This window comes from Mesoplodon mirus (assembly GCF_964341445.2).
Source record: "Mesoplodon mirus genome assembly, chromosome: 13".
NCBI classification, from domain to species: Eukaryota; Metazoa; Chordata; class Mammalia; order Artiodactyla; family Ziphiidae; genus Mesoplodon; species Mesoplodon mirus.
Window position 1 is genome coordinate 40,255,183 of NC_138989.1, and position 27,907 is coordinate 40,283,089.

Below are 27,907 nucleotides of genomic sequence, written 5' to 3' on the forward strand. Positions count from 1 at the left end.
TATTTTTGTGTATGGTGTTAGGATGTGTTCTAATTTCATTCTTTTACATGTAGCTGTCCAGTTTTCTCAGTACCACTTACTGAAGAGGCTGTCTTTTCTCCATTGTATATTCTTGCCTCCTTTATCAAAGATAAGGTGACCATATGTACGTGGGTTTATCTCTGGCCTTTCTATCCTGTTCCATTGATCTATATTTCTTTTTTTGTGCCACTACCATACTGTCTTGATTACTGTAGCTTTGTAGTATAATCTGAAGTCAGGGAGCCTGATTCCTCCAGTTCCATTTTTCTTTCTCAAGATTGCTTTGGCTATTCGGGGTCTTTTGTGTTTTCATACAAATTGTGAAATTTTTTGTTCTAGTTCTGTGAAAAATGCCATTGGTAGTTTGATAGGGATGCATTGACTCTGTAGATAGTCTTGGGTAGTACAGTCATTTTTACAATGTTGATTCTTCCAATCCAAGAACATGGTATATCTCTCCATCTGTTTGTATCATCTTTAATTTCTTTCATCAGTGCCTTATAGTTTTCTGCATACAGGTCTTTTGTCTACTTAGGTTAAGTTTATTCCTAGGTATTTTATTCTCTTTGTTGCAGTGATAAATGGGAGTGTTTCCTTAATTTCTCTTTCAAATTTTTTGTCATTAGTGTATAGGAATGCAAGAGATTTCTGTACATTAATTTTGTATCCTGCTACTTTACATGAGGTTGGATCATTTTTTTCCAAGGATCGGTAGACAATCTGAGAGCATTAATCTGAACCCAGGGAAGCAGATTTTTCAAGATCAAAGAGCCAGTGTTTGAGACAAAACTGGCTGAACTTAGGGTTTTCAGTAATTGGTGTGACAATTCTTCCTTCCACAGTGAAGTAAGCAAAGGGGCTTCTTAGAGCAAAGGATAATCTCTGTGACCAAGATCAGTGGTTCTCGAAGTGCGGTTGAGAACCCATGGGGTTCCCAAGACCTTTCCGGAGGTCCACAAGCTCTTAGGTCCTTTATCCTATTATAGATCTATGGGAGGCCAGATTTTCTTCAAATACTTCAAACAAAACAACGTATTACAACAAACTGAAGAAGTGGCTATGAGAATCCAGCTGTTTTCTATGAAGGCAGACATTGAATGAGATTTTAAAAATGTAAATCAAAGCCACTCTTCTCACTATAATTTTTATGTTTTGGAAAATATAGAATTTTTTCATAAAATATGGTATTTATGTTAACATGTAATGGTTTATTATTTTAAATGAATTAGTAATATGTATTTAAAAAATTTCTCAGCCTTAATTTTTAATATGGTATTTCTTAATTAATAGACATAGCCCATGTAAAGAAAAGCTTTTGAAAGTCCTCCATAATTTTTAAAACTGTAAAGGTATCTTGAGACTAAAATTTGAGAACCATTGCCCTAGAGATTTTGGCTTCTAGTGTCGAGTTGGGAACATTCACAATCAACTAGTAGCTCTGAGACTTTAAAAAATATTTACGGGGGCTTCCCTGGTGGCGCAGTGGTTGAGAGTCCGCCTGCCGATGCAGGGGACGCGGGTTCGTACCCCGGTCTGGGAGGATCCCACGTGCCGCGGAGCAGCTGGGCCCGTGAGCCATGGCCGCTGAGCCTGCACGTCCGGAGCCTGTGCTCCACAACGGGAGAGGCCATAACAGTGAGAGGCCCGCATACCGCAAAAAAAAAAAAAAAAAAAAAAAAAGTATATACATATATATATATATATATATGACTCTTACCATACTATTGTATGTGAAAAATATACAGATGAAAATCCCTTATTTTTTGTCCCCTAAGAAATAGAAGGATCCCACAGGGTCTGAGTACTGCCTCTCTCTCTAGATGAGCTCATTGTTCAAATGGCTCTACTGGGCTAGTTAATAAGGTGGCAGAGTCTTCTTGTGAAAGTCACTATGAAATCTCTTCCTTGGGGTTAGGGAGTGGGGGGTGGGGATAATCCCCACTTCTTAACATGTTAGCAGATTTGTTTAACACCCATGTTGATGAACAATGAACTCATACTAGGCACTTTGCTAAGCATATAGACTCTCAGGGTTCACAAGTCAAGCCAGATATAAGTTTTGAGGGAAGTGGGTGGGAGTGGGCTGCAGGGACTCCTGGGGTCCATCATGGAGGCATACTGGGATTCAAGAGTGGGAGGATGAAGAAACTGGACCAAAGCCGCACTTCATCTCTCCCATATGTTTGCATTGTCCTGGCCATGGGCAAAGAGTGATGAGGATGAAGAAGAAAATCAGTAAGAGGGAGAGAAATCAGGAAAAGAGGGGGTGAGTGGAGATGGCACAGGAGAAGGAGGTGCTGCACGCTACCAAGCAGCCGCTCAGGTCTCAGTTCTGCAGCCGTGAGCTCTCCAAGATCTGGAACCAGGGCTGTGTCACTCGCGGGAGACGCTCAGGGCTGTACTATCGGCTCTTGCTCCTGGAAGAGCTTAGCCCACGATGATTGTTGTTTGACGTCAGACTTTTCTGAATGTACAGACTTGAAGGTGCTGTGTAGGCTGGTTGAAATTCAAGGGTATAATGATTAAGATGTGACAAAGATTAATGTATAGATTCGGTGGAAAGAGAAAAAATGATTATTTTGGTTTTGAACATGATAAGCTTGAGAGGCTGCATCCAATTAGAGATGTCCAGTAGGCAGTTAGAAATGGGATCTGGATCTTGGGAGAGGTGTGGCTAGATGTGTTGCCTTGGGAACCAGCATCATATAGAGGTGATGGAGGGTGTGGACAGATGCGGTGACTTGAGTAACTGTATGTCCTTTGCTTTATCAGCTTTTCCAGGTGGCCTATATTTTAATTAAATTTGCAAATTCTCCTCGCCCTGATCTTTGGGTCTTGGAAAGATCTGTCGACTTCGGAAGCACCTACTCACCTTGGCAATATTTTGCTCGTAAGTAATCTAGCCTACCATGTTATGAGGGGTTTGAATTATTGGCAGCAGATCAAGACTGGGTTTAAGTAGAAAATTAGTCTCTCAGTGTGGCTAGTCAGGGGCTGGTCAATTTTAACTTTCTAGGTTACCCTTGGAACATCCCTGTTTCTCAAGCGCATTTGCATGAATTCCAAGGATACACATGTATAACTGGGGTTGAAACACCTCTTATGATAATGGTTCTTGCTACTATTTAGGGGGAAGCAGTGTACCTATAACTGGGCCATAGCTTCAGTCCATTTCCTTTTTTAATATATATATATATATTTTAAAAATTTTATTTATTGTATTTATTTGTTTTTAGCTGTGTTGGGTCTTCGTTGCTGCATGTGGGCTTTCTCTAGTTGCTGTGAGCGGGGGCTACTGTTTGTTGCAGTATGTGGGCTTCTCATTGTGGTGGCTTCTATTGTGGAGCACGGGCTCTAAGCGCACGGGCTTCAGTAGTTGTGGCACGAGAGCTCAGTAGTTGTGGCGTATGGGCTTAGTTGCTCCGCGGCACGTGGGATCTTCCTGGACCAGGGATCCAACCTGTGTCCCCTGCATTGGCAGGCGGATTCTTAACCACTGTGCCACCAGGGAAGTCCCTATTTTTAAAAATATTTTATTTATTTATTTATTTATTTGGTTGTGCCAGGTCTTAGTTGCAGCAGGCGGGCTCCTTAGTTGAGGCATGCGGGCTCTTAGTTGTGGCAATTCATGTGGGATCTAGTTCCCTGACCAGGAGCAAACCCGGGCCCCCTGCATTGGGATCATGGAGTCTTAACCACTGCGCCACCAGGGAAGTCCCAGTCCATTTCCTTTTATGTAGAATTAGGAACTAAGCTCCATCTTTACGGATCCTGCCTTTCCCATTACTTACCTTGACCTTGTCTTTTTCACTAATGAAGAATGTCTGGGTCTCTGAACCCTGTGACAAATTGAGGTGGACAGGAATTTGGCTTACAAAGGCACTGGGTTTTCCAGGAATGCTCCTTAGAGGGTAAACTTGCCTAATGAGGAGTGAGGATTTAGAGCCATATCTCCAAACATTTCTGTTGAAAGTCACGTGGCCTGAAATGGCTTGGTATTTTCTTTCGTGAATTAAGAATTTCATTCTAAGCTTCTGTCTAAAAATCTTAAATGCTTCTCTGTTCTTCCCCTTTTCATGTATATTCTTAAGTAAACATAAGATTTCTTAAGAGATTTACAGCAAGATGATAATATTTTATTATACAATATTAACATGTTTCCTTCCTAGATTCTAAAGTAGACTGTTTGGAACAGTTTGGACAGGAAGCAAATAGGGCGATCACGCGAGACGATGATGTACTTTGCACTACTTATTATTCCCGGATCGTGCCATTGGAGAATGGTGAGGTAAGTAGATTTGGGAGGCCTTGAGAGATAAGACTCAGAAATGTACATGAAGATGCCACATTTTTCATAATTGTGAACCTTGCACTTTCAAGGAAATCTAACCTAGATGGAGAGGAATCACATCGAAGACTCCCAGACTGAGTTGGGTTGGAAATCTTTTTTTTTTTAATTGAGGTATAATTAACATTGCAAATTCTATTTGAGGTCTAATTTTCCTTGGGAATTCAGGATTCTGGATTCACGGCCCACAGGTCTTGAACTCTTTTTTCTGGTGGACTATTTAGAAAGTGGGTCACTGGTGATTGTGGTGAAGACCCCTCCCACTGCTTCACAAGCACATTACCTCCCGTAAGAGTGGGGAGAGGAGGGGTTGGTGGCAGAACAAATCCCTGATCCTTTTTGGCAGGATGGGCATCATCTGTAGGGGAGAAAACAATTGCTGTCTCATTGGGGTTGCATGTGGTCCTTGTGAAGTCAGCCAGGCTGTTGTTAGGGAAGATGAGAAAAGAGAGTGGGGAAAATCAGAGAAGCATCCCACGGAGTGAGTTTCAAATGAACTTCTTTAAAGGGTGTCAGTCTCGTTCTCCTTAGGTAGAGGGATCTTTCTTGAGCAGCTGTATCTAGTATCTTCCAGTGATCGGTCAGCGTTCCATGTCTCAGTAACTGGTTGGGACTTGGACTTCATCGCCTCAAGCTTTAAAACAAAACCTGGGGGACTTCCCTGATGGTCCAGTGGTTAAGACTTTGCGATTCCACTGCAGGGGGTGTGGGTTTGATCCCTGGTCAGGGAACTAAGATCTCGCATGCTGTGCGGTGTGGGCAAGAAAAAACAAAAAAAAAACCCTAAACGTGGGTTTTATATAGATTTTTTTTTGTCCTCTTCACTGTCAACTTTATATCCAAAGGCTTCCTTTTTTCACCCTCTTTCGGGATTTTAGATTACTTTAGCTTTGTTTCTTTGATGCAGCTTGACAAAAATTGTTTCTTTATATTTGTAGATTTTAATGTTATACTTTGAACATTTCATAGTGTTTATAGCTGCACAATGACAGTGATAGAACAAAGGGTTTGTAAATGAAATGATTTACAAAACCTGAGAGCCCAGGTTTTGAAACATCTAATGACTCAAAGAAACCAAGTAAGTGTTTGGGGGCATGTGAGTTATTTTTAGTTACTTGCAGCTAAGTTTTGATAAAAGGACTTTTTTCCCCCTCTATGTGTGTGTGCTTCTTTTAGGTTGTGGTGTCCTTGATAAATGGTCGTCCAGGTGCAAAAAATTTTACTTTCTCTCACACCCTGAGGGAGTTCACCAAGGCAACAAACATCCGCCTGCGTTTCCTCCGAACCAACACTCTTCTTGGACACCTCATCTCCAAAGCACAGAGAGATCCAACCGTCACTCGGCGGGTGAGTAGTGCTTTTAAGTGCCAAGACAGCAGCTTTTGGTACCTTGTTTGTTTATCAAATTCATTGCCTCAAACTCCTTCAAGTAAACTTTATAGCCAGTAATGTCATAGGCGTAAGAGTTGTTCTTGTCTGAAATACTAGGTATAGCTTAGAAGTTTGGTGGTTAAAGACAAATCATATTCAGAGAAGATGAAAGGCAAAAGAGGACAGCCACCCTGGTATTAGTCTGCTATTATGACAAATAATCCCCAAGTCTCAGAGGCGAACCCAATAAAGGTTAATTTTTTGCTCATGTCACAGTCTAATGTGGTTCAGCAGGTGGGATCATCTCCACACAGTTATTCAGGGAACCAGGCTGTTTCTCTGTAGAGGCACAGCCATCCTGTAGGACCTCGGTCCTCCTCTGCACCTCCTGCGCCTGGTCAGCAGATGAGGGAAGAGAGAAAGAGCATAGGAAGGAACCATCTCCTAACCGCAGAGCTCACTTCCATTGGCAGGAACTGGTCATAGAGCCCCGTGGAGATGCAGGAGCCTGGGTAATGTAATCGAGCCAAAGCAGAGGGGTGTGGGCGTCGGTGAGCAGAAGTACCCTCCACTAGGGTTAGATGAACATCGTTTACTCTCAGTGCCAGGATGGTATCCTGTCACCTGGGCACAGAGGGAACCAGCAGAATAAATACCCTGAGCTCACTCTTCTCCCACCCTCCCATTCCCTCCCAGTTCCTCCCAATGGTCAAACCTAACAGGAGGCCAGAGAGCAAGAGGCCCTTGTCATCCCATAAAATTTAGCCCCAGGGCAAAGGGCAGGGTGGAGAGGGGTGGAGAGTGGACCTGGGAGGGTGAATGGAAGATGCCAGCTTACCTTACAGAGTTTGGCTTCTTAGGGAAGTAAGTCAGGGAGCTGGGAAAGGAAGGGAGAGAGAAAAGTTAAGTTTTGCTACAGTTTTGAGCATTTTCCAAAAAGGCCAGTCATCTGGAGTGTAGGTGGCCTGTTTTCTGACTTTTTAAGCCCCCTTAGCTCCCTCTGAGCCGTTGTATGTAGGAACTACAACTGGATCCAAGAACGCAATTTACAAGGGTGAGCCGGGCTTTCTGATGAACTGTAGCCAGACTGCGTTTCCATTCCTCCAGTTGTTTTGGAGCCTCGCCACAAATGTACCTCACCACTTTTTTTTTTGTCTTTTTAGGGTTGCAAAATTGGTACTCGTATGTATGTAGATTTCTTTTCACTTAGGTGAACGTAGTCTTCTCTATGAAGTAATTTTTTGTGAAGTGCATCACATATATAATCTTTTTTTTTAAATTAATTAATCAATTTATTTATTTATTTATTTTTGGCTGCGTTGGGTCCTCGTTTCTGTGTGAGGGCTTTCTCCAGTTGCGGCGAGCGGGGGCCACTCTTCATCACGGTGCGCGGGCCTCTCACTATCGCGGCCTCTCTTGTTGCGGAGCGCAGGCTCCAGACGCGCAGGCTCAGTAGTTGTGGCTCACGGGCCTAGTTGCTCCATGGCATGTGGGATCTTCCCAGACCAGGGCTCGGACCCGTGTCCCCTGCATTGGCAGGCGGATTCTTAACCACTGCGCCACCAGGGAAGCCCCACATATATAATCTTGACACTCCCTCCCCAGCGGTCTAGGTTGCTTCTTTAAGTGGACGAGCCAGAATACCAGGTGTCCTATCACACGTATCATGTGTGCTGGGGTGAAGGCTGATGGAGGGCTTCTCTCTTGCCGCTGCTGCCCTAACCCATGTGTAGAGAGAAATTTCTGTGGTGATCAGCATGAAAGCTTCTGAGTGTGAACTTGTCACAGAAGCCCTCCAATACTGAATTGTATCCATATGAACAAGAGGGATTTTTTTTTTTTTTTTTTTTTTTGCGGTATGCGGGCCTCTCACTGTTGTGGCCTCCCCCGTTGCGGAGCACAGGCTCCGGATGCGCAGGCCCAGCGGCCATGGCTCACGGGCCCAGCCGCTCCGCGGCATATGGGATCCTCCCAGACCAGGGCACGAACCCGTATCCCCTGCATCGGCAGGCGGACTCTCAACCACTGCGCCACCAGGGAGGCCCAAGAGGGATTATTGATGCCTTTAGACTAAGTAAGACGTTGCCGGGAAGCTAAGACACTTAACAGCTTTTAGGGAGGAGATCAGAACAGAACCCCAACCCTGAGTGACTGTGGGGAAGTTTAGGATGACTAATCTCAGCAACAACAAAAAGGTACAAAACCCCTCTTGTCCCTGTGAATTCACAGACTTCCTCACTGACAGATATTCTTACTGGTGGCATGACCTCAGTGAGAAAGATGATTTCACACCCTCTGAATTCCTTACTGAGTCCTGTGCCTCCTGCCAAGTCTGAGGAGTAAGGGAGCTGGCGGATGGTGCCACCTATGGTCACAAGTGGAGAGGCCTCCACTACGCTGGAGACATGCCTTGTCCACGAGATGGGCTATGCATATCGTTGGCCTGGTGTAGGGACCAAGCCTCAGCTGGGTCTGAAACTGTCTGGCCTTCTGGAGCTTGAACCTCTGCCTTTGGCTTTATTAACCCTGACCTAGTAAGGCTTCCGCAACTGCTAGCGGGTCCTGCCAGTCTCAGCGCTGTATCTGATCCATCTTGGTGAATATTCTCTCCTTTCCTGAAGCATAAACACAGTAGTTACAAAATTTTTGTTATAAAAATTATGTTTTTTGGTAAATAGATATGTCCAATTTATGGAACTCAGATTTACATTTAAAAAAAAGAGAAACGAGGAAGCACTTAATCCCTTTCCCAAAGGCTATAGCGTATGATTCTTTTCCGAGGTAATTTCCCTCCGTGCATTTAAAGCATTTGATTTTTAAAAATGGACAAATTCAGCAGTGTGCTATTAAATTTGATTGGGGAATGTATTTGCTTTGTAAGAAAAGTTACACCCAAACGTGGCTCCTTTTGTGTTGAGGGAGGCTCAGGAGTACAGGATGGAAGGAAGCAGGGTCAATACAGATGTATGTTAAAGGTTAGTAAAGGAAAGTTTACATTGGAGTTTAGTAAAACTGACACATTCTGTTTTCTGTTCTATAGTATTATTATAGCATAAAGGATATCAGCATTGGTGGGCGGTGTGTTTGCAATGGCCATGCTGAAGTGTGCAGTGCAAACAATCCTGAAAAACTGTGAGTACATTGTACACATTTTTCAGCTTTCTATGAATAAATCTAATTGTTTCAGTAGATGTTTACATCCTATTAAATACTTCCTAAGTTCCTGGCCGCAACAAGAATGTTGCAATGTCAACAAGTAGGTGATGTGTATGTCTCCCCTCCTCCACCCCTACACTTCCCTCTCATCTGCAACCAGCCCATAGCAGACATAGTTAATCAATCACAGCACTCTCTGCATGATCAGGTACAAAGCCACCCAAACTCCCTTCCCCCACCCCTGCCCCAGGCAGCCACAAATAATTGAGTAGAGCTGGCAAGAAAAATAATATTTGTTTGTCATCCCTGGTCTAGTGAGATCAGGGGTATATGTTTTCAAATCCTTTTTCATCTTTAAAATTGTGGTGGAAGTGTACATAATATAAAGTTTACTGTCTTAACCTTTCTTAAGTGGGGGTGATTAAGTTCACTAGTGTTCAGTTCGCTCACATTGTTGTGCAGCCAAGAACTCTTTTCAGTGTGCAGAACTGAAACTCTGTACACATTAAACAGCAGCTCTGCATTCCCTCCTCCCAGCAACCCCTGGCAACACCATTCTACTCAATGAATTTGACTACTCTCAGTGCCTTGTAGAAATGGAATCACACAATATTTGTCTTTTTGTGACTGGTTTATTTCACTTCGCATACTGTCCTCACTATAGCACGTGTCAGAATTTCCTTCCTTTTTAAGGCTGAATAATATTTTATTATATATACACCATGTTTTGCTTACCTGTTCATCTGTTGATGGACACTTAGGTTACTGCCATCTTTTAGCTATTGTGAATAATTCTGCTATGAACATGGGTGTAACACTGTTTTGCTTTTAATTGAGGTATATTTCACATACAGTAAGATGCATGGATCTCAAATATTGTGTTATGCAATTGTATACACTCGTGTTATCACCTTAGGAAGGATACTTTGAAGGGCTGGAAATTACCAGACGCTGGATATAGTAATGATTGTCTCTCAATGTTTTATTTAAAGTCTCCAATTACACATGAGCAGCATTTACCAGGGCTACATTTTACTGTTAGTCAGATTCAGGTTTGTACATCATAAGGCCTAGCTTCATGGTCAGGCAGAGGTGCCAGCTACCAACTTACGTGGTAAGTTTGTGGCACCCTTCTCCCTGTCTAGAAACCATCCCTAAGGCTGTCAGCCCTCCTTCAGGGATCCGGTGGTGCTCTCTGAGATAGCAGTGTGAATCCATCAACTGACTAGTCCTTAATCAGCAAGGAGCTTATTAATGATTAAACCATCACTGCCATGTAGACTCCTGAAGGGTAGGCCCTAAGGCACTAGAAGCCGGGTCAGGGAAGACCTGAATTGGAACGAGAGGGGAGAAAAGAGGTCACTCTTGGTCCCTGAGCCTGAGATAAAGTGGTGCCACCTGGGAGAGGAGGAGAAGCCATCGGAGAGGGGTTGAGCTTCCCACTTGGAAGAGCTGCCGAGCCCTGTGCCCTTGGCAGACCTGGGGGGTTCTGCACTGAGCAGTTTACTGCTCCCAGTGTGTGTGAGTGGAGAGGCTGTCTCCCCATCCCTCAGTGAAAGGCTCCGTTTGCCGCTGGTCTATATCAGCACAACTGCCTTGCCTCCCCCTGCCTGTTGTGACCTGCATAAATGACTCATGGAGGCCTCCATGAATAGGAAAGAATCTTATATTGAAGGGGATTCAGTGACAATGGAGGGAGCCATGGCTGGACAATCAGAAATCAAGCAGAACCTATTGATGAGGCAGAGGAGGATTTAATCAAGCATGGGTACCATGCTGACTTTGATGTATGGAAACATGGATGGATCACAGATTTAATTCTGAGCTTCCTGGCAGTCAACTCAAAAAGGGAGACCTGCTCAGTTTCATATTTCACTATGATCATAATCTAAAAAGTAATCAGTTGTGTAGAAGATGAGTGTTGATGCTAGGGCCAGATGAGATCTACCTGGAGGTGGATGGAGTGGCCATCGTGAAGAGGATTCTCCAGTCAACATCTTCAATAACATCCTTACAACTGATGCAAGGACAAATTTTCTACATCAACCATCAACCTGGGCTGAGAGTCAGAAAAAGCAATTATTTGGGAGTGACAATATGATTCAGACAAGTTCCCAGCTCTGTTTTCTTTTTCAGTGCTCAATGTGAATCTCCCTATAAGAGTAGCTGGACTCCACAATAAACCCCTCCTCCAAAAAAAAAAAAAAAAAAAGAGTAGTAGGGCTATATGTTCTTCAAGCAATTTTCCCTAAATATTCTTTCAGTTCAGCTTGCAAATAAAAACATCATTGGCAATGAGCTGAAATTGCATCTCTGACAAAAGCCCATTTGGACTCCAGCTGTTCTGTGCTGCCAGTTAAATCTATGTCCATTTGCTTTAACGGGGAGCTGAGTTGGGAGAGGGATGACACCTTCCCGTAGGAGCATAACCATCCCACCTCCCCTCAGAAGAGCTGAGGGGATCCCCATGGGCACAGCCAAGAGTCTTCTTAGACTCTGTTTTGAATCCTCTTTCAAGCACAGACGAATGGAAGCTCAGGGCTTGGAGTTCTCATCTAACACCATGGCTACAACGATTTCATTTTAGCTCAGAAATGTTCTAAGGCAGGTGTATAGTTCTTTGAATGTCGAGTTTTGTCTTTACCCCATTGCCTTGTTGAGTAATCTGAGCTCTGGTTCCTGTGATGGAGCTGTTTATTGGAGCTGGCATGGACTCTTGGAGCAGGGTCCTCTGAGATCTTGTTAGTAACTGTCTCTTGGATTTGGTGAATCTCTGCACTAGGCCCCGGGTTGAAAGTAAAAAACCTGACCCCTCTTACAGGACTACTCTAGATTTTTGTGAAGATGTTGATATTCAACACACCTCAGTACACTCAACACTTGCTTGCTTCTGTGTTGATTTATCATTATATAACATAATAGAGAAGAAACAGCTGGAACTTTGGAGTCAGACAAACTTAAGTTAGAAATCTGGCCCTCGGTTTATCACCTCCTGACCTTTGGCAAGTGTTTAAATATCTCCGGATCTTAGTGTCACCACCTGTAAAATGGAGATAGTAAGCGAGATCGGGGGACTTGAAATAGCGTCTGCAAAGTGCTTTGTTCTCATAATCACTCAATGGTACCATGCGTGACCGTGCTGACTCAGTTTTTCACACAGGAGCAACGGATCTTATACTTCAGTTAAACAAGCAAACAAACAACTTTTCAGTAACTGAGGTGTGCTTTGCTACATGCCCAGGTTTCGGTGTGAATGCCAGCACCACACCTGTGGGGAGACATGTGATCGCTGTTGTGCAGGGTACAATCAGAGGCACTGGCGGCCTGCCACGCGGGAGCAGCGCAGTGAGTGTGAAGGTGAGTGTGGGGGAGGGGTGCTAGGAAGCGAGGCCCCACCCATGGTCCCCATCCCCCCCATCTCTAAGGACTGATGCAGTGTTTTCCCCATGCTCATGAAGAGGGCGAGATCATGTCGGTCTTAGGGGCTCAGAACTGTCTGATGCAGCAAATAACTCACAGACTGGAGGTAACAGTGCCCCACTCTAAATTCAGATACAAATATGAGAACAAAAATAACAACAGTAACGCTCGTTAATATATATTAAGCATTCACTATATGCAAGGATTGGGCTTTGACAATTGGCCTTCCTTTTTAGCAATCTAAAATGTGTTGCAGCCATTATTAAATGGTAAACCCTTATTTCTTAGGATGTGATACTGGATTGGAATCCTAATTATTCTGAGGACCGAGATGCAGAGAAGGTGGTGAGATTGATGTCTAAACAGAGAGCTGGAAGTATTGAGGGAATAGGACTGAGGGGGATGCAGGATGGAGGGGACCAGAGAAGGAAGGAAGAAAGAGGAGAGGCTGCTTTTAATTATGGGCACAATATAAAGTAAGAAGACTGTTATTTAAACAAACAAGCCCACGACATCCAACTGAAGATTTTCTTTTAAACCCATCTTCTTAGAAGGCCATATATTTATTCCAATTGCTGGAAACATTTTTGGAACTTTTAGTTATTGGCTTTGGAGACTGTGGCCTATTTTTTCTGAATATTCTTAGCATTTGAAGACGGATTTTTTTTTTTTTTTTTGTGGTACGCGGGCCTCTCACTGTTGTGGCCTCTCCCCTTGTGGAGCGCAGGCTCCGGACGCACAGGCTCAGCGGCCATGGCTCACGGGCCTAGCCGCTCCGCGGCATGTGGGATCCTCTCGGACCGGGGCACGAACCTGTGTCCCCTGCATCGGCAGGCGGACTCTCAACCACTGCGCCACCAGGGAAGCCCAGATTTGTTTTTTTGAAGTGACCAAAAGGCGTTTGGATCCAGGTTTGTTGAACTAGATGTGTGAGAAAGAATCTGTACTTCATACTTTCTGGCCAAATAGTTCTTGTAATTTTTTAAGAGATGAGACTGATGATCTCTGTGACCAGCAAAATTACTGAAAATGCATTTCCAGTGGGGAATTCTGAGCACGCTTTGAGAGATGCTAACATTGTTGGAAGGTGTTGCTCAAGGTGAACGCTCAGGTGATCTCTAGGTCCAGGTCGTTACCCGGATGGCCATTCTCACTTTAGAGTCATAGTTAACAGGTTCCTGTGCAGTGAATTCCTGAGTCCTCCCCCTAGATAACAGGGCCCCAAAGAGGGAAAAGTAATAATCGGGGGTTGTTTCTTCCAATACTTTCAGGTGCTGGTTTAGGATACTTTGACTGAATAAGTACACTTTTCTTTTTACACTTGCCAAAATGGTTAAAAATTATAAACAGCCTATGGAAATCAGACCTGTTACGATATATGTTAGATGCTTTCTAAATTCCATTTGAGTTACTGCAATTCAAAATAAATAGACTTCTTAAGAAATAACTGACATAGTAAATGTAAATGCTTAGAATTAAAAAAAAAAATCATGGCACCACTGAGGAAATGAAAATAAGAAAGGGCTCAGTCTGTTAAAAACAGGGTAACTTGAAAACCTAATCCTAATAGATTTATCCGAGAACTTGGTTAAAACACATAAATTCCTAGAAAGACTTGGAAAATTGGATCTGGGTGCAAAGTAGTGAATATATATTCTGCCTAAGAGAGAATGAGTGTTTTACTTGTTAGACCTTTTTTCATCTTGGCAAAGATGAAAATCCTAAATGGGGTTTAAATCATATTTCCTAATTTTAGAAGCATCATACAGTACTTGTAGATAACTTGGAAATTTTTTTTAAGTAAAATCATTAATACTTTTACTACCCAAAGAGAACCACTATTAATATTTTGTTAGGTATTTTAGTGTTTTTTTCATGCATACTTTAAATGCTCAAGGGTATATTATTTATACAATTTTATATCCTGAGCTTTTTCACTTGATATTTTAAAATATTTTCCCATATCATTAAAAACTCTTTGACATCTTTTTTGATGGCACATATTCAATAGTATTGTTCTCTGGATTCAAGTGTATTTAAAAAGTGTTTGAGTACTTACTGTGTGCTGGGGACGATGCTCTATTACAGACAACAGAGGAGCAGTTCTTGACTTCACAAAACTGACAGGCAAGCAAATATACTGTTGTTTGCTTAGCCATTTCCCTATAATTAGATATTAGGATTATTTCCAATTGATCACTATTATAGATAGTGCTGGGATGAAAGGCTTAGAGTGTTGACTGGGAATAGGTTTTGGAGTCACAGAAAGACAAGTCAGGATTCTGCCTCTCTTACTCGTGAAGTCTGTGACTACGTGCACGTCCCTTAACCTCTCTAAGCCTCAGCCTCCCCATCTGGGCTACAGGCATAATAGCACCACCCTTAGAAAGTTATTGTGCAGATTAAATGAGATAATGCACGTAAAATGCTTTTCACAGTGTACCAAGGACTCAGTTATTCTTATTTTTTATTTATTTATTTATTTATTTATTTATAGGCTGCCTTGAGTCTTAGTTGTGGCACGTGGGATCTTTGTTGAGGCATGCGGGATCTTTTTTCGTTGCAGTGCGTAGGCTCTTTGTTGTGGTGCGCGGGCTACTCTCTAGCTGTGGAGTGTGGTTTTTCTCTTCTCTAGTTGTGGCGCGTGGGTTCCAGAGCGCATGGCCTCTGTAGTTTGTGGCAATGCAGTTGAGGTGCACGAGCTCAGTAGTTGTGGCACTCGGGCTTTAGTTTCTCTGCGGCATGTGGGATCTTAGTTCTCTGACCAGGGATTGAACCTGCGTCCCCTGCATTGTAAGGCGGATTCTTTACCACTGGACCACCAGGGAAGTCCCTCAGTTATTCTTGACAACAGCAGTAGTAGTAATATTCTCTTTGTGCATAAAGCTTAATTGGCATTTTGGTTTAACTTAATTTGTAATTATATATCTTATTTTTTAAAAAAGAGAAACCTCTCTCACTTAATATCAGATGAAAGAAGGTATAAATTGCATATGATTATAGGTGGGTCTTTGTGTAAAAATCCCCCAAATTTTCCACTGGGGGTATCCCTGGTGTTCCAGAATAGACATTCTTGTAGCTCAGTGAGCAACAATACTCTCTGGGGGAATTTACGAAGGCTCTCATAGTCACGGTGGAGTACTAACTTAGAATGCTCTTTTTTCAGCATGCAACTGCCATGGCCACGCCATCGACTGCTACTATGATCCAGAAGTTGAGAGGCAGCGGGCAAGCTTGAATAGCCAAGGCATCTACGCAGGTGGAGGGGTCTGCATTGACTGTCAGGTGAGGCACGATTTAAGTCAAAGTAGGAAATGAACACTCAGTAAGCCCTGCTCTAAAAAGATGTCAAGAAAGTGATATGCAATTCTAAGGGTTTTCTGACACCGTTTCTCCACTTTTGTACACAGAAAGCTTCGTTAGCTGGATGTAATTTAGGGAAAATGGACTGAAGCATGTTTGTCCAAACTCCATTGATTAGATTCTTCATTTGGGTCTTTGCCTAAATGGAGGGGAGAATTCCTGGCTGTCATCCTGACTGCTATCCATCTTATATTAGAAAGGCTCTAAGATAGGAGGGCAAATAGGTATCAACTTCTGTGCTGACTCTAAATCCTATTTTCAAATGGATTCTGAATCTAGAGGAAGTATATCATGATCAATTAATGATGTCTGCTGTTGACACTAAATAAGAAAAATGGATTTTTCATCCCTCCTATAAGGACGATTGGGTTCACTGGAATTTAGGTAAGAGGAGTGTATGGCAGAGGAGGGTATATGTATATCTGCCTTGAGATATTCATTAAAAATTGTGTAAAATGAGGGCTTCCCTGGTGGCGCAGTGGTTGAGAGTCCGCCTGCCGATGCAGGGGACACGGGTTCGTGCCCCGGTCCGGGAAGATCCCACATGCCGCGGAGCGGCTGGGCCCGTGAGCCATGGCCGCTGAGCCTGCGCGTCCAGAGCCTGTGCTCCACAATGGGAGAGGCCACAACAGTGAGAGGCCCACGTACCGCAAAAAAAAAAAAAAAAAAAAATTGTGTAAAACGTTCATGAGTTTGGTCTATATTGTCATTCTGTCTTGTGTGCTTTTAGAGTGATGTTTCATTAATGTTGCCAGTAAGGAGGCACTCTTTATGTGAGATGCCCGTTTATGTGGAACCAGGGCTACACACCCTTAGAGAGACCCACCATTCTCCACCTGTCTCCCACTCCACACATTTTATATCATCTGTCACCATAGTTAATTAAAATACAAGTAAATATAAGTCATAGGTTTGTTACAAATCACAGGGTTTCACGGATAAGTGAAAGATCCCAGGATCTTCTTAAAGCTATGCATTACAAGACCTTCAGGTGATTTGCATGCACATTAAAGTTGCAGAAGCACTGGACTGTCTGCAATCTGATGAAGGGTATTTATGAAAACCCTACAACTAACATCATATAAGTGATGAAATATTGAACTCTTTCCTTCTAAAGATTGGGAACAAGAAAGGATGCTTGGCTTTCACCACTTTTGTGAAACAGTGCCGTGGAGGTCCTAACCTCTGCATAAGACAAGAAAAAGAAACAAAAGGTATTAAGATTGAAAAGGAAGAAGTAGAACTGTTTCTATTTGTAGATGACATGATTCTTTATGTAAAACCTAAGGAATGTACAAAATAATTACTAGAACTAATTGAATTTAGTAATATTGCAGGATACAATGATAATATAGAAAAACCAGCTATATATACTAGTAGCAAACAATAGGAAAATGCAATTAAAATTCAATTAAAAATAGTAACAAAGAACATAAAATGCTTAGGACTAAATTTAGCAAAAGACATGCAAGACCTCTATATTAAAGCTAAAAAAAGTTTTCTGAGAGAAATCTAGAAAGACTAAATAAATAGAAAGATGTAATATATTTGTGGATTGGAAGATTCAGTATTATTAAGATACCAGTTCTCCCCAAATTGCTCTACAGAATTAATTCAGGTTATTTTTTTTTAAAAGAAGTTGACAAATGGATTCTAAAATTTATATGGTTATGTAAATGACCTAGAATATCCAAAACCATCTTGAAGAAACAGAATAAAATTGGAGAACTTATATTATCTTACTTCAAGATTAACTATAAAGCTACAGTAATGAAAACATGGTGCTATTGACATAAGACTAGAAGAATAGATCTGTGTAGCAGAACAGGGAGCACAGAAACAGACTCACACGTGGACATTTTATTTTATTAATTTATTTTATTTTATTTATTTTTGGCTGCGTTGGGTCTTTGTTGCTGCCCGCGGGCTTTCTCTAGTTGCGGCGAGCAGGGGCTACTCTTTGTTGTGGTGCACGGGCTTCTTTTTGCGTTGGCTTCTCTTGTTGTGGAGCACAGGCTCTAGGTGCGCGGGCTTCAGTAGTTGTGGCTCGTGGGCTCTAGAGCGCAGGCTCAGTAGTTGTGGTGCACAGGATTAGTTGCTCCGTGGCATGTGGTATCCTCCTGGACCAGGGCTCGAACCCGTGTCCCCTGCATTGGCAGGTGGATTCTTAACCACTGCGCCACCAGGAAAATCCCTGAACATTTTATTTTTGATAAAAGTACCAAAGCAATACAGTGACAGGGAGTGGGAGAGAAGAGATAAGTCCTTTCAACAAATGGTTCTGGAGTAACTGGATTTATATGGGAAAAAAATTAACTCGGACCCCGACCTCAAATCATACACAAAAACTAAATTCATATGGATCAGACCTAAAGTAAAATTAAAGCTTTTGAGAAAAATATAGGCAGATATCTTTGTGATTCGAGGATGAACAAAGTTTTCTTAGTTCATAGGAAGCAATAACCATGAAAAATTGACAAATTAGACTTCATCAAAATTAAAAACTTCTGCTCACAAAAGACACTGAAGAAAATGAATAGGCAAGCCATGAATAGGGAGAAAATATTCAGAAAACATAAATCTGACAAATGGTTGGTATCCAGGATACACAATATAAAGAACTCCCGCAGCTCAATAATGGAAAGACAAATAACCCAATACAATTGCAAATGATGTGAATAGCCACTTCACAAAAGTGGATGTATGAATGGCCAATGAGCATACAACAAAGGGCTTAACATCATGAGTCATCAGAGAAATGTAAATTATAGTTACAATGACTTACCCCCAATTTTGGTGAGGATGTGGAGCAACCGTACCTATCATGCATTGTTGGTGTGAGTGAAAAGTGGTACAATCACTTTGGGAAAATATCTGGCAGTTTTAAAAATATAATTAAACATACACCTACACCATGACTCACAAATTCCATGCTTAGGCGTTTATCCATGAGAAATGGAAATGTGTGTTTACAAAAAGTTTATAGCAGCTTTATGCACAATAGCCCCAAACTGGAAATAGCCCTGGTGGCCTTCAGTAGTAGAATGGAGGAACACACCCTGGCATATTTATACAGTGGAATACCAATGGGCAGTAGGAAGCAACAACCTATTGATGGTGCAACAACGTGCAAGAATCTTAACAGCATCGTGTTAAGTGAAAAAAAGCCTTCCCAAAAAGAATACCGATAGTATGAAGACCATTTAGATGAAATTTTGGGACAGGCAAAACTAATCAATAGTGGAGGGCTTCCCTGGTGGCGCAGTGGTTGAGAGTCTACCTGCCAATGCAGGGGACACGGGTTCGTGCCCCGGTCTGGGAAGATCCCACATGCCGCGGAGCGGCTGGGCCCGTGAGCCATGGCCGCTGAGCCTGTGCTTCCAGAGCCTGTGCTCCACAACGGGAGAGGCCATAAAAGTGAGAGGCCCACGTACCGCAAAAAAAAAAAAAAAAAAAAAAGTGGAAAAAATCAGAACTGTGGTTGACTGTCGGAGCTGGTGGTGGGGATTGACTGGGAAAGGGCATGGGGACACTTTCAGGGGTGGTAATATTGTTCTGTATCTAGATAGACATCTGACTTTCACAGATATATGCATTTGTTATAACTCAGTGAATGTACAAGAGTTTTGCCCTTGTGTATAAATTTTATTTTATTTTATTTTATTTATTTATTTATTTTTTTTGTGGTACGCTCCTCAGCATGTGGGATCCTCCCAGACTGGGGCACGAACCTGTGTCCCCTGCATCGGCAGGCGGACTCTCAACCACTGCGCCACCAGGGAAGCCCCGTGTATAAATTTTATACCAAAAGAAAAAAACTATGAACAAACATTAAACTCCAGTTAATTATATGCATAACTTTAGCTATGCATATAATTAACTGGAGTTATTATAATAACAGTTAATATAAATAGCTAAAGTATTTAGGGGACGGTAACTGATATCTGCAATTTATTTTGAAATGCATAAATAAGATGGATTAATGGATGGATAGAAGAATGAATAAATGGATAATTATGTGAAAAAACAAGTGTAGTAAAATGTTAATGGTACACTCTAGTAGGGGGGTATAGGTATTTATTGTGAAATTTGAATTTTTTGGTCATAAAATATTGGGGGAAAGAGCAATGAAAGAAGGCAAGAGCACAACATTTTTGGATTGACTCCTTGATTCCTTTCTGTCTGATAAAATATTGTTGCTCTTAATTAAGGTTGAAGATTACCCATGTTATTTTAGATGATGCTGGAAGATACTTTATCTCCATTAACTAAAACAGAGTCTTTAGCTTCTTCCATGGAGACACGACTTCTAATCTAAGTCTTGAACTGTGTGTCCCTAATGTGTTCGTCTCACTATTTCCAAACTGTTTGTTTTTCTCTCTCTTTCACACACACATACACATACCACACAAAGCTAAGAGATGGGATCAAGAAACAGACGGAGCACATATGGCTACGTTCCCTTCTGCAACAAATCCTACAAAATGACAGAAAAGATACCAAACAAGCAAAATACTCTCTCCTTCCAGAATCCACAATAGCATGAAAAATAAGAAAGAGTGTTATCAACAGACCAGCAGTTTCAAAAGATTCCTGAAAGATAGAAAGCAGAAACAGATACATGCAGGAGAACACAGCTGTGATTATTGGAACAATTTGGAGGTACTCCAAGAGGCAACAGATAGAAGAAATTAACTGTGGAGCTACATTTAAACCTATAAAACATTATTGAAGTTTATAAAAGAAGACCTATATGGAAAGGCATAATATGTTTCCAGACTCAGTATTGTAAATATACCATTTTTTCAAAACCAATCTATAAATTCAGTGCAATTTTAATCAGATTTTATTTATTTATTTATTTATTTTTGGCTGTGTTGGGTCTTCGTTTCTGTGCGAGAGTTTTCTCCAGTTGCGGCAAGCGGGGGCCACTCTTCATCGCAGTGCGTGGGCCGCGGCCTCTCTTGTTGCAGAGCACAGGCTCCAGACGTGCAGGCTCAGTAGTTGTGGCTCATGGACCCAGTTGCTCCGCAGCATGTGGGATCTTCCCAGACCAGGGCTCGAACCTGTGTCCCCCTCACTGGCAGGCAGATTCTCAACCACTGCACCACCAGGGAAGCCCTCAATCAGATTTTTAATGAAGACTGTCAGACTGATTCTAAAGTTCTTATCAATAAAAGAATATATGAGAATAGACAAGTAGCTTAGAAAAGATGAACAATGACGGGAGAAATTTGTCTTGCGAGATATCAGAATATACCGTGAATCTGTATTAATTGAGTGTGGACTCAATGCAGGGATAGATAATTCAATAGAGCCTAATAGAGAATTTAGAAACAAATTCATGCAGATATTAAAATTTGGTTTGTGGTAAAATTGGCATTTCTGATGGAAGAGAAAGATGGATAGTACATAAATGATGTTGAATAATTGGCTCTTCATTTGGGAAGAAAATGTAACCCTATCTTATGCCATATACAGAGGGACATGGGGAGTCTTGCACAGGAAGGGAGGAGAACAGGTGCAGCTACAGCAGGGCAGATGATTTGGTGAGCTACGTGGTGATGCTTCAAGATGAAATTTGAGTTTGCTGGTAGAACACGCATACCGTACAGCAAGGTCTGCCTATCAGAAACCCCGCCGCCTTAGTCACTTCAGGCCGTTATAACAAATATACCATAGACTGGGTAGCTTACACAATAAACAGTTATTTCTCATAGTTCTGGAGGCTGTGAAGTTCAAGATCAAGGTGCCAGCACATCCAGTGTCTGGTGAGAGCCCTCTTCCTGGCTGGCTGATGGCCATTGTCTTGTATTCTCACATGGAGGAGAGAGAGAGAGAAAGGAAGGAAGCTCTCTCTGTCTCTTCTTATAAGGGCACTAATCCCATCATGAGGGCTCCATCCTCATGATCTGATTACCTCCCCAGACCCCATCTCCATATACATTGGGGATTAGGCTTCCGCAAATGAACTTGGGGGGAACACGAACATTTATTCCATAGCACCAGCTAACCTGAGTGTTTCCTGCCTTTTCTGTGCAGTGCTGGTAATGGGAGAATGATGAAATCTCTGCCATCAGTCTGGGGAGGTAACAGGAAGTGGGAACATCACAGGCAGGCTGGTCCTGGGGACTTTCAGGTAGCCAAGCAACCAGCATGTAAGAGCCAGATCGTTATCCTGCAGGGCACGTGGTTGTCAGAGATGGCTGTTTTCTCACGTGGTATTGATTTCGCTTTTGTTTCTTGGGTTTACTATTTTAAGTGTTGGTTTGGGGGTATGTGACATTTTAAATAGGGTGGTCCATTCTCTGGGATATGGCATTTGAGTAAAGACCTGAAAGAAGCGAGAGAATGGACCAGGCATCTGTGTGGGGGACAGCTTTCCAGGTGGAGGGGACGGCAGGGCAAAGAGCCTTGAGAGGGAACAAGGGGCCCTCATGGCTGGAGGGGAGTGAGCAGGGCTAGATGCGTCAGAGAGGTCACAGAGGCCAGATCACTTTGACCTTCAGATGGAATATCAGATGGGGTCTTCCCAGGAGAGTGTGGCCAACGAGTGGACTAGCCAATAGTCTTGTTGTACTTGAGGTTAACGGAAGTAGAAGTCAGCAACAGTGTTGTAGGTGTGGTCAAGGAATTGAGGGAAAGAGAGAGAGTCAGAGAGAGATGGCGTTTAACTGAAGATTGAAAAGCATGTAGGAAGAGTTTTGTTTGGAGGAATTAGGACCTGAGAATTATCAGAGCAGGGCCTGAGGTTTCTAGGTGGGCGTTCCTTAGAAAGCCTCTCTAGATGGTGCCAAGGGAAAAGGAGTAGGTGGGGGTGGGCTTACCTCCTGCACAGATCCCATCGGTGCCCACCCCACTCTTTAGCTTGGGTAATGGAGGCTTTCTCATCTCGTGTTGTGTCGTACGTATGCAAATCCAGACACCCACTCCTCCCGGCAAGAGTGCTTCCTAGGTACCTCCAACGTTGAAATCTGGAGCCACTACTGTCCTTGAGTCTCCGTCTGGTATTGGTCCAACCATGACCTTGGTGTCCATGGATAAGTGGTGTATCTTGCCCTCAGGTGGTGCGGGTCCTAGAGAACCACCCAAAACTTGAAGGCAAACTACAGGTATTCTTAGGGTGATTTGTTGCTGTTCTTTGTGTTTTAAAAATATAACTTCTTTGTGGCAGGTGCTTCATTAGACAAACCTTGTGGTAAAGGGGAGAACCCAGGGTACCCACTTGAGAGAACTTTTTCTCATTTCCTACTCCAATGGGAAAAAAATTGGGAGCCAAGGTTAACCTGATGTACTCTGTGTATTATAAGCCACAGTAGCAAACAACAGAGTTGAGAGGTTCATTGGCATTTGATGGAAGAGAGGGTGGACTACAGCTGTTTCCCCTTTGTCCAAGATGTTTATGCATGTAAACCTTAGGTCAGAGAAGTGGCCAGTATGGTTTTAGACCTCAATGTTAAAGTGAATTCAGATTTTAGCCCGCAGGACAAGGAGTGGTAATAAATAAAATTCTGTAATTAATAAAATCATCTAAAAGGGTAGAGAATACAGAAAGGGTCTTTGTTCTCCTCTCTGTGTTTCTATGCAGACTCCTTTTAAGTCAGTGTGTTATATTTGTTCTTTTTAACTTCCTATTGCCTTTCCTTTCATTAGTGAAAGAACACTGTCCTTCTAATTGTTTCCAAATTAAAGAGAGAGAGAGAGGTGGAATTGAGCTAGATCCATGGTATATAGTTCTTGGAAATTGATGATGCATGTTGGGTAATTTGATTTTCTGGCAATTACAAGGATTAGCCGTGAAATATGAAAGCCTGCCTTGTATTGTACTTTAAAATGAGCTCTGTGTATGAAGCACATGCCTACATTTTCCATTCCCGTAGCGGAAATGTTTGAGAAATGGTTTCAGACTAAAGCAGAGATAAAATTTTGGAATGACAAGAGAAGAGGATCTGTACGTGCAGTCTTTTCCAAAATTGGAGAAGATAAAAATACACACATAACCCTTTATTCCTTGGGTTAAACCTAAGGGTGATGTATGATCCATTCATCACTACCGAATGAAGCTTTGAAGAGTGGTCCTCTAGAATTTTTGCTCACTCAAATGTCAGGTGCTTCATTAAGTGGTAGAGAGGAAAACTTGGGTTGTCCAGTTCATGGAACTTACCCTCATTTCCTCTTCCAATGGGAAAAAAAATCCCAGAGCCAAGTTCAAGCCAGCGTCCTGTGGTAAATCTTAGAGATTCAAGGTCAGGATCAGTGCTTTTTTTTTTTTTTTTTTTTTTTTTTTGTGGTGACTTTTACATTACAATTGTGTATGACAGAATTATTTCTCTGGATGAATAGCGCTTGTCCACTACTCTTCCCCCTAAGTTTCTTTTGTTTCTTTCTAGCATAACACAGCTGGTGTAAACTGTGAAAAGTGTGCTAAGGGCTATTACCGCCCTTACGGCGTTCCGGTCCGTGCCCCCGACGGCTGCATCCGTAAGTTTCATTCCAACTTAGTGTGTCTTAGACTTCAGGGAGGTCATCAGGCTAAATTCTGATTGGCTAGTAATTTCCTTCATTTTCTCTCTGTCTTCATATTATTGGTTCTACTCCTTACTAGCTGTGTGACTTCAGGCAGTTACATAGTCTCTCCGAGAATCAGATTTCATATATATAAATGGAAATGATAATCTAGTCTCTAAGATTAAATGAAATGCAATCAAAACCACCTAGGAAAATACTGAGCATTAGGCTTGTCGCATACTAGGCCTGCAACAAATGTTTTCTGTTGTTTTGACACGTTTCTATGATCTCCGGTAATTTTAAATTTCATCAGAATTCGACTCAAGGCAACATAGTAATGATTTCACAAGGATGTAATAATAGTCATAATATTCAAAATAGTTATGATTTATTGAGCACTTGCTATATGCAAGGCATTGCCTAAATAATTTCACAAATGTCTTATCTAATTATCATGACAAACTTAAGATAATGTATTATTAGTCTCATTTTTAGATATCAAGAAATCAAAGGGTCTGAGCAGTTAAATATTTTGGCCCAGGTGAGAGAACTACTAATGGGTAGGTCCAGGGTATAGTTCATATCTGTCTAACGCTGCTGTAACATACCACTGCCATTATACAGAAGAATGCCACTGTTTTCTTTTTCCTGTGGAATTATCAGTCATAGATCAGATTATAGACTTTTTTCTGCATGTGTATTTTATTTGGTTCTTTTATGTTCTCTGGCTATGGCAGTTAGAAAACAGTTCCAGTCCTGAAATTGGCTTCTGTGCCCACCTTCCCCCCCAAATTCATTCATCATATCATTAATGTTTGAGAGCATGAAAATCCAAAGAATGTGTAAACTCTGATTTGTTCCTCTGTAGGGCATCTTAGTTACTAAAAGTGTGTCCTTGTTTTCCCTTGCTTTTCCACATCATCCTATGAAGTATGCCCATGATTTATCTTGTGCCCACGAAGAATCAGCTTTGGCAAAGGAAAACAGGACATCGTGAATAAACTCATGCCTTATTAGGAGCCTCAGTTTTCCATCACTTTTCTCGTTTCTTCCTTCATCACTGAAGTGGTCTCGTGGAGATATTAGAGGCTTAGCATAAAGAATCCACAGGACACATAAATCCTAAACAAATTAAGCAAAGGACACCAGGAGAAGCCAGGCTAGGGGGTTGCTTGGTGCTCACGACTTCTCCAGCCTCCCAGTTCCTCACAGGACAGGGACTCAGCTGAGCTATGACAGTGTTTTTGCTGTCCAAGGTGAGGACTTTTGCCAGGTCAAGGGAAGCTCCCAAGTGAGGGGGTTCCCGAGTGTTTTACACCCAAGTGTGTCCCTCTGGAATGCAAACCCAATAGTCAGGCTGGTTGCAAAAACTGCTTTCACTGAGCTGTATCACTTGATTCTAACATTTGGGTTACGGGCACGATCTTGCTGTACTGTGCACAGATCATATATCAATGTCTAGGCATCCCACACTTGTGTCCACATCACAGCTGTGTAATGACGACCACTCTGTGGACATTCATAGTTGGCTCATAGCTGGGAGAGGCTATGCCCAACAGCCCTGCCAGGAGCCATAGCATGCGCCCACCCCGCCCCTCCGGTGGTGGCTTGTGCAGGGTTGCCCCCTACACGGTGAACTGGGCGGTGCTCAGTGTAATAAACCACATCCTCGAGAACTTCTCGGTGTGACTGCTCATTAAAGCTTGTCTCTGAGGGTCCATGGGGTTCAGTCAATGCAAACCATCAACCAGGTGTGAAGTGGAAAACAGGCTGTGCCCTTTCAAGAATCCCTGGAAGCCAATGATGAAGTAGTAAACATTGCCTGAGAAGGATTAGGACGTATTTGCCTTAAGAGGTGCAGTGAAGGACGGACTCTTGGGGATTTCTCTTAGCCTGCAGTTGTCACCCCGACCACGCGGAGGACTGTCAGCAGGGCTCGGGCCGCTGCACCTGCAAGCCCAACTTCCGCGGAGACCACTGTGAGGAGTGTGCGGCTGGCTACCACCATTTCCCGGTTTGCTCCAGTAAGTCCCAGCGGCGGAAGGAGAGGCCTGGCTTCTTGGCGCTGACCTGGGCTTTGTGCATCGATCCCTGAGTGCATGGCAGGCATGGGGCAGGGGGGTGGTAGAAGGACAGAAATAGGGCCAGGAAGGTTTTATTTGTGTGAAAATGTTCCCCAAAGTTGGGAACATTACATTTTTATAAGTATGTTTTATAGTGTTATTTATCTCCAAAGTGTTAGGCTGTGCCATAGACATTACCATCTCAGCAGGTCAAAGGGTCGGATAGTGGCAGTTTCAACGTAATAGGAATCCATGTGTGGGGTTTTCCTTCATACACCTAGAGTAAATGTCGCGGGCTTCCAGATGTTCGCGTGGGCACACGTAGTGTGTGTTGTAGTTCCAGTGGCCGGGGGGATGTGTCTGTTCTTTCCCACTGTACAGTAGAGCCCTCACCTTATCCCACTGCCGTGATCTAAGAGAACATCTCGGCATCTTGGAGAGAAATATACGTGTCTGTTAGAAACAGCGTAGAACGTGGAGCAGGGGAGTGTGTGAAGTCGGCTGTGCAGACTGTTCCAAGAGCCATGACCCTATTTGTTCTGCAATTAGTGTAAAACCTGGACTTTGGGGTCAGGACGGAGAAACACGCTCTCAGGAAGAGGCTACCCCATTGCCGCGTTAGTTCTTGCCCATTCCCACCTCACAACTCTGCCATCCCCGGAAAAGCATGTTGAGTTGTGGGGCTCTGTGGACAGGAGTGCACGTGTCCTGGCTCCCACCTGCTGTCCCAGGGTCATTGTTAAACGAGCACCCACTTCCACTGTCAAGTGTCCCAGTTTGGAGGATGAATTACATGATCATCTTAAAGTTAAAGGAACCAGTTTTTAAGCCCAAACATAGTGACACTGAATCAGGGCTCAATCAGTTTAGAATCTATAATGACTGGATGGAGGCTGAGCAGAAATTGCATTTTCATAAGCAAAGTTTTAGGGAAAAAGACTTGAAAGAAAACATTTTTAAAAAGCTAGTCTCAATGCTACATTAAAAAACAATAAAGATACTAAAGAAGTCCAGCTCAGCCCTGCTAGACTGGGACTTAGCTACTGTGAGCACGAAATATCCCTTTCTGTTCATTAATGTACAAATTAGAATGTCTGAGCTATTGTGAGCACGAAATATCCATTTCTGTTCATTAATATACAAATCAGAATGTCTGACCATCCTGGTTCTATTACTAGATGCATTTTAAGTGTAGCAACATTTCCTTTCTTTCAGTTAGTTTCCACATGCTGCTTTCACTAAGTCTGAGAGGGCGTCTTCCTAGGTAGTGCAATTTAATGTTTTACTTTACTGTCTACTTAATCATCCTTCTCTGTATTTTTTGATAAACTATTTTTCTAGGAATTCCCATTTTCCCTATTTCTACACCAAGTTCAGAAGATCCAGTAGCTGGAGATATAAAAGGCAAGTAACTTCTCTTTTGGTTTAACTTCAGTGAAGATGTTATGCTCCATATCCCTTTTCTACTTCCTGTGCACATGGCTATGTCCAAGTTCAAGTCATCCTCATGGGACCATGGTGGTGCCTTGCAGGTGTGTCGTATTTGGGCTTCTCACCTCCCACCATTCTCTACTCCAGTCTGTCCTTTGCAATGGCACCACCTGATGGAGACTAAGAAGAGTTTTTAGATTGTATGTTGCTAAATTGCTCAAAAACC

The 27,907-nt window shown here is 42.6% G+C and overlaps 1 protein-coding gene across 3 annotated transcripts in view; it reads left to right on the forward strand.

Annotated features, from left to right (window-relative positions):
- Window positions 1-27,907, forward strand: part of LAMA3 (laminin subunit alpha 3) — a 241,599-nt gene that overhangs the window by 52,033 nt on the left and 161,659 nt on the right. For all 3 annotated transcript variants that reach the window (XM_082640137.1, XM_082640134.1, XM_082640135.1), the window contains exons 3-11: window positions 2,794-2,911; window positions 4,191-4,309; window positions 5,546-5,716; window positions 8,781-8,872; window positions 12,138-12,253; window positions 15,483-15,601; window positions 24,070-24,160; window positions 26,080-26,211; window positions 27,592-27,654. In XM_082640137.1, coding sequence (XP_082496263.1) covers window positions 2,794-2,911; window positions 4,191-4,309; window positions 5,546-5,716; window positions 8,781-8,872; window positions 12,138-12,253; window positions 15,483-15,601; window positions 24,070-24,160; window positions 26,080-26,211; window positions 27,592-27,654 — 1,021 coding nt within the window. The remainder of the gene's footprint in view (window positions 1-2,793; window positions 2,912-4,190; window positions 4,310-5,545; window positions 5,717-8,780; window positions 8,873-12,137; window positions 12,254-15,482; window positions 15,602-24,069; window positions 24,161-26,079; window positions 26,212-27,591; window positions 27,655-27,907) is intronic.